The following is a 6697-nucleotide window of genomic DNA, read 5'->3' as shown; positions in this document are numbered from 1 at the left end:
TACGCTTCCTCCGCCAGGTTCCCGGGGTCCGAAGGACCACTCGACCGAAGCATGAGGGCCAACAATGATGGTCTCTTTGTGGCCCGGGAACCATAAACCGCATCTCATCCTTTCACACATGCATGCCAGCGGCGCATATTCACTGCATTTATTTTCTATTTATCAGTGCATCTTTCTCTCTCGAGGCATACATATAGATAGGTATTCAATGCCTGGCATTTTCAACCGCTAAAAGCCACAAGTCGAGGCACTTCTCTATAGTTCTCTCTTCCTCGAGTAATAAGCCACGGCCCAAAAGGCACAGCCGAAGGGTACAGACCCGTAGCCTACCTCTACCAAGGTGGGGCCCAGACCCACCAACACGAAAGGTAATTTCACAGCGATTTGTGCCTATGCCAGACAATAAATTCAACAAGTGAACGAGTGCCGATAGCTGAAGATGCAGCTTTCTCTATAGAACCAGCCCAAGCCACACTTATAAGAGGTTATGCCAGGCACTGCTAGCCAACCATCATTCACGAAGTGAACCTGTGCTGCTAGCTTTGAATGGCCGCCTTACCTGCCCAAGCTACACTTGTAGAGGGTTATGCCTGGGAAGGGAATGCTAGCACACCAAGTTGATTCGATCCAGGAGTTCACCGAACCGAGTTAACTACATTAGGAGTTCACGATGTGAACCGCAGCTATGAACGAAGTTCACCAGGAACCAGAGGAGTGAACACCTTTAGCCCAAAGGAGGCAATCCCACTATGACAGGAAACAAAACGGGAACTTTTGCACCTATGACAGTCACAGCAGGGGTGGTGGAAGACCGACGGAATCCGAGGCCGGCCGGGGATACCCATTCGCTGCTCTTGACCTTCAGCCCCGAGGAACTTCATCGGGCTCGGACAGCCAGCTGGCCCCCGTTCGCAGTGGCCGGGGCTTCCCGATGGAGTGGATTGGAGTGCGGGCAGAGTGGTGGGCCGTTTTTGGCAAAACAAAGAATTCTCAAACTTGGTCAAAAGAGCCTTCCCACTCCCCGAATCCGGATTCCATCCGGAATACATCCGAAATAAGCAAAAGCCTTTGCCGGGAATAAATCCGGATAAGCCTCCCCACTCCCTTTTCCCCCTTTGCCGGGCCAGGGAATCACGAAAAGCCTTCCCACTCTCTTTTCCTCCTTTGCCGGGCCAGGGAATGAATCAGGAATAACGAAAAGCCGGAATGGAAAAACAATCTTCCACCGAAATATGTTATGCTAGAAAAATGCGACACGGAACCACACCACTCGTGATGGAAGACATGCCGAGGAAAGCGGACGAGTGGGAGCCGACTTCATGATTCGAGGCAAACCCGATTGGAGGTTTGATTGCGTATGCCGGCTGATTGAACAACTGGGGTTCTCAGCTGGGAGCAAAAGCCCGGCGAGTGGCTTCAGTCATTCGACCTCCCCTTGCTCCCTACGTGGAGGTCCCTCCACTAGGCGACCGGGTACAGGACCAAGTGCTCTGGCCTTGTCGTGGCGGTTCCTGCTTTTCAGGGGAGGGCTTGTGTCCCCTCCTCCAACTAACAGAGCACAAAAACTGAACTTAAGCTTCGGATTCCCGGGAACCCCCAAAAACTCGATCTTTCTGCGATGTTCCCCGCGGAAACCCAATTGATGGTTGAAATCCCGTCCCTAGCAAGGGGAAGAAATGATACTTTATTTCATGAGAAGCAACTATCTCTTCCGTGCGAGTATCCCTTTTCCATTAGCAAGGGCATAGGGAGGGGGGGGTTCATTAAGCCCCCACCTCGAAGTGCTGCAGGCGTGCGGCTAGCATTATTGGTGATTGCATCATTGCTCATTGACCAGATATCCATTCCAGATAATCATCCTTGGAAACAGCTTCCACGGCAATAGGCGTAAACGCATAATTAGTTCCACGGATCTCACTGCGCTAACCGTAGTAAACTCCCTCTCGTTATATAAAAATGGAAATCTAATTTGAACAACCAGGTACAGCATCACGTTTAACACCTGGGGAAGGTACAGCCCGACTGTAAGGTACATCAGCCAGAGTTATAATCGTACATGAATGAGTCTTAGCTGGTACAACCACTCAATTGTCCACTTCTAATAAACATAATTAACCCAATTCCGAATCATCCTCTGGAATCGTATAACTGTCAGAAGTTAATGACTATTCATCGGAACTGTTATAGTCTGAATACTCATAAGGTTGGGTCGACGGCCAGCCCCTTTCTAGGTCCATTCGCCTCCCTCCGAACTGTACTTGCAAGTTTCCCCGCAAACAGCTCTCCGCGCCTATTAACACTTGAGGAGTATACTACTATTTCGTTAGGTCTTTCTCAAGTCTTTCAAGGATAGACCGTCACACTCCGGTGGATCGAACGGTGACATTCCCGGCAAGCTAGGAATCTGTTTCCCGTTCAATTAAGCCGACCGACCGACAAGGTAACCCCCCAAACGAAAAGGCTGATATGTCTTACCTGGAATAATACAACCATTTCCACTTATGGTCAATTCTCTGTGACCCCTGAGTTTCCACCGGAATTTCGCAACGTTCCTTACTGCGAGCAGTTGAGACCCTGGTGGAATATAAGCGCTGGTCCCCTTCGGTAAAGTGCTCGTGCTTGCTGTTACCTACCGTAGGACCTCCGTCCCCGGGGAAGGCAGAGCAGGAACAGTCAACCTTCGGCATCGTTCTTCCTCCGGTAGTTTCGTAACTACTGTGGTTGTTGCCAACGTGTCGGGGATCCCCCATTCCAGAGATGACGGGGTCAGGCCTGTTGGGTCCGAAGTTGTATGCCACTAGCTGTGGTGTCGATGGATTCACTACTTCAGCGCTGTCATTGGACATCGCAAGCTGAGCATCCATTTCCTGCGTATTGCCTATACTGGAAGCAGGGATGTATACCTCCAACGACTTCGGGAATGGAACCATAGGCTTCTCATTAGCTGGGGGAGCCTTTTCAATGCATGGGTAACACCTCAACCTCCCGTTTCTGGCATGCTCTAGTCCCTTGAGTCTCTCGACGTCAGACGAGAATTTCCCTTGATTCTCGTCTCTCATCCGGTAAGCCAGATGCTTTGTGGACTGTAGAAGCAGTCCGGTGCATTTCGTTGCACTTCCATCACCTTCGTCAAGGGGCGCACTCCGATACCGTTGATGTCCAATAGCTTTGATAGTAATGGCTGGATCTACTGCCCCGTCCATTGAATGTGATGAAGCAAAAAGTGGTATAGCAATAAACATCGGAATGAGACTAGGAAAAATGGTCCGAATAATCTCTATAGTAGTTCCATGAACCACTCTTTCAGGAATGGGATTTCTTCAGTAATGGAAATGCCATGAGGTGCGAACCAACATCCGTGGTACAAAGATCAGAATAATGATTAAGAAGACCGGAATGTCATGATGTGAGTCAATTATTCCTTGCATCATAGGTATGGCTGCGTCCTAAGATCCTAATTACCGAGGTTCCGCAGCATCACGAGGAGCAATTGGAACAAATAGCTACCAAAAAAGGGTTCTCGAAAGAAAGAAATTAGCACTTGAAGGTGAAATGGGTTCCTTTATAATTAATTTCAAACCATCCGCTAAAGGTTGTAACAACCCAAATAATCCCACTACATTAGGACCCCTCCGACGTTGCATGGAAGCCATGACTTTACGTTCGGCTAACACTAGAAAGGCTACTCCTAGTAGAAGTGGTGCGATGATTGCCAAGATTTGAGCTCCAAGATTCCATACATAAGAAAGATTACATACATAAAAAAGAAACACATTTGGCTCGAAATAATCCCATATTCGCACGTCCAACCCCAGGTTTACCTTTTCGGTGATCTCGGTTACGGTGAGTTCCCACTTGATCCCAACTCGTGTCAATAGGGGCAGGATAGGCTGAAGGCCTCGGCGTGAATTTGGAAGCGGGGTTTGCCACAGGGGGGCGAGAGCCCAGTCTATAGCTTCCATCAACTCATCGAACGGCGGTCCGAATTGCACCAAAGGCCTCGCTACCGATTGCATATCCGGCAGGGTGGCGTCACGGATAACAAAAAGGGTTTCCGAGAGCTCACTGAGATCGCCTGGCCCCGGGCGGCCGGGGAAGTTTCTTAGCGTGCCCATGTGTTCGGCGAAGTCGTCCTGTAGAATCCTCAATTTTCCCTTGATACTCGTCGCCATTTGCTCTGTAATCATTCTTCCGTTTCCAGGCATGTCTTGTGGTGTTGGTTATTAAAGCTGGGGATATTCATGGCAGTTTAAGGCTATCCCGGAATCGAACCCGTGGAATGGTGCCGAGGGAAAGTCGATGGTGTGCCAACATGATTCAACCGTTCAACTTGCCGGGGAGTGCGAGCCAACGCTCCCCCAACAGATACGATAGTGCGAGCCCAACTTCTTGGTGGGTGCGGCGAGCCTTTGCCGCATCCACTAGAATACGCAATTCCGAAATTCCTTCCCGGAATCGATGCCTTTCCGCGGTGGGTACGCCAAAGAAAGCAAGATTGAATTTCCATTCCTTGGACAATTCTCAGTGGATTTGCACTCCATGGTCCAATTGCGGATTCTATATACGAAATTTCCATTCTCAGTGGATTTGCACGTGGCTCCCTAAAGGAAAGTGCCCACTTCTGCCCGGCCAAAGTAATCTGCCGTCCTTCCTTCCCTCCCTTCCGAATTGGCTAATATCCTGTAGGGTAGCAGACATTAGGTGAGGTGTAGCGCCGGTTCGCTCTCCCTAACGGGATAAGATCATGCGATTCGGAAGACTTCACATGCCCTTGGAGACCTTCACATGCCTAGCCCCAGCCCGAACTTGCCCTGACCTGTATGCCGGAAACCCCTAGGCTCTACTACCAATGCGGTTCCCATGTAGCAGGTGTTGGATACATAGGGGTACTGGATATCTTGGTGGGCTGCCGGAAATCGATCTGTGCGACGGAACGCACGTCGTTCTGGAAGTGGAATGGCTTAGTCCTCTAGCTAATCACGATCACGACGTGCCTGAATATCCTTCTCTGCTTTTGCCAGTAAGAATTTCTCATACCAGCCGACTTCAAGGACCGGCCCTGTGCCACCAGGCTTGCCTAACGAAAGAGGGCTAGCGTAGCTCCGGATTCCCAGTTCCCACTTGCCTGCTTGCGGGAAAGTGCCGGTCATCCATCTACAAAATTTCGTATTATTAAACAACTCGGATCAATCCTTGCTGAACTGCCTTCACCGCCCTTGCCTTAGGGCCCGGGATCCCATTAGCGCGCTTGCACGCTCGCTTCGCTCGCTAACTAATTGATCACCAACCGGAACCGAAAATGCGAAATTTTACGAATACTTACTATAGGCCGAGCAACAACAATGCATTATGGTGCTCCTCTTTCGCCACCCTAGCCGGGTTAGTGGTGGTTCCTTCAGGTGATGAGCCTCTTCACTTCAGTGGCCTTGGCTCGGCAAAGCTCAGTTGCGTGGGAGAGGAGTGATAGGAGGAAGTGAGACCTTTGCTTGGGCCTGAGAAGGCTGGGCTGGGGTAGAATAAAGCTCCCTCTGAAGGTACATCCCTGGCTCGGGTAATCCGTTCCGCAAGGGAAGATACCTCTCCTTCCGTTGGTAAGGATTTCTCAGGCCAGGGAGCCTTGGTTTGGGCTTTCCCGTCCCGTCCCTACCAGAACTAGGGCTTTCTCTACCGCTTTCCCCTACCAATATCAATATTTTTCCCTAGGGCCCGGCGTCGAGAAGTGGCCCCCCTGACGGGATAGATTGATTGGGAAATCGATCGGCTGAAAGCCTAACGTTCGCGGTTCGAATCCGCATCTCGTCCTATTGGGCCGCCCTGGCTGGTATTTCCACCCTGCCAAAGTTAGTTTTGCCTTTCCTGCTGCAAGAAGCATTCCATTCCCAATAGATTTTGATATTGGTTGGCCCCGCCTGGCCATAACATTTCTTCGTGAAATCCCGGGGAGCAGGGCGGAGCCGGCCACCAAGAAGCTTGGGTAAGCGAGTTCCCGCGAAAACGCTAGCCAGAGAAGAAGGGAATGGCAGCCACGTGTTAGGGAGGGGAATGGATGCGGCTTGCCATTTTCCCAATTTCCCTGTAAGCCAATAACGCCTCCTTCGCAATTTTCCTTCGTTAGAGCGATTTTCCTTGTTGCAATTTGGCTTCGAGCTTTTTAAAGGGAGTGGGGGATTTATGTTGCCCCCATCTCAAGGTTTCAGTTTCGCCTATTTGTTTGTTCCTCGCTTGCTCTCGCTCTCTTCCATCTCTGTCCTCTCTCATCTGGGCTTCCCGGGGGAACACACGCGGAGGTGCCCTAGCGCTTTGGCTCCCCCAACGCCCTATTGAACTTGTTGCCTCTAGCTTTCCTGCCTCGTTTCATCCGTTACCCCTTGCTTTGGATGGTGGTTGTGGCTTCCCTAAGAACCATCTCTGCCCTGTGGCCATTTCGCGCCTTCCCGGGTCGAATCCTTGCACCTCCCATCTGTGCTAGGGGTGCTCCCTTCTCATCCTCTGAACTTTTCAAGGGCTTTCTCCCCGGAAAATTGGGTTTAGGGCTAGCAGTTCCGCGTGGCTGGTTTTTTGCTGTTTCTACAAGAACCGGGAGCTCATTTCCTAGGAACTGTGTTTCCGTCGGAGAAAGCGTTTCCTGAATGGGCGTTTGCGGAACCCCCTTGGGGGCGGGGTCCCCGCCCCAACCCCCCAAGTCCCTCCTTCGGAA

The 6697-nt window shown here is 50.9% G+C and overlaps 1 protein-coding gene across 1 annotated transcript; it reads right to left on the bottom strand.

Annotated features, from left to right (window-relative positions):
- Positions 1-1776: 1776 nt before the first annotated feature.
- Positions 1777-4911, bottom strand: LOC147879346 (uncharacterized). Its single transcript, XM_087372224.1, has one exon. The coding sequence runs from the start codon at positions 3240-3242 to the stop codon at positions 2472-2474; it is 771 nt and encodes a 256-aa protein (XP_087228350.1). The 5' UTR covers positions 3243-4911; the 3' UTR covers positions 1777-2471.
- Positions 4912-6697: the final 1786 nt, after the last annotated feature.

Source organism: Dipteris shenzhenensis, unplaced genomic scaffold (genome assembly GCF_047967505.1).
Source record: "Dipteris shenzhenensis isolate YYH24624 ecotype China unplaced genomic scaffold, Dip_SZ_1.0 scaf0042, whole genome shotgun sequence".
Taxonomy (NCBI): Eukaryota; Viridiplantae; Streptophyta; class Polypodiopsida; order Gleicheniales; family Dipteridaceae; genus Dipteris; species Dipteris shenzhenensis.
Note: the sequence above shows the minus strand (reverse complement) of the source record. Positions and strands in the feature narration are given on the sequence as shown.

What these genes read in the sequence shown, in the direction of transcription:
- LOC147879346 (XM_087372224.1), bottom strand. Translation starts at nt 3,242, where the DNA reads ATGTTTATTGCTATACCACTTTTTGCTTCATCACATTCAATGGACGGG.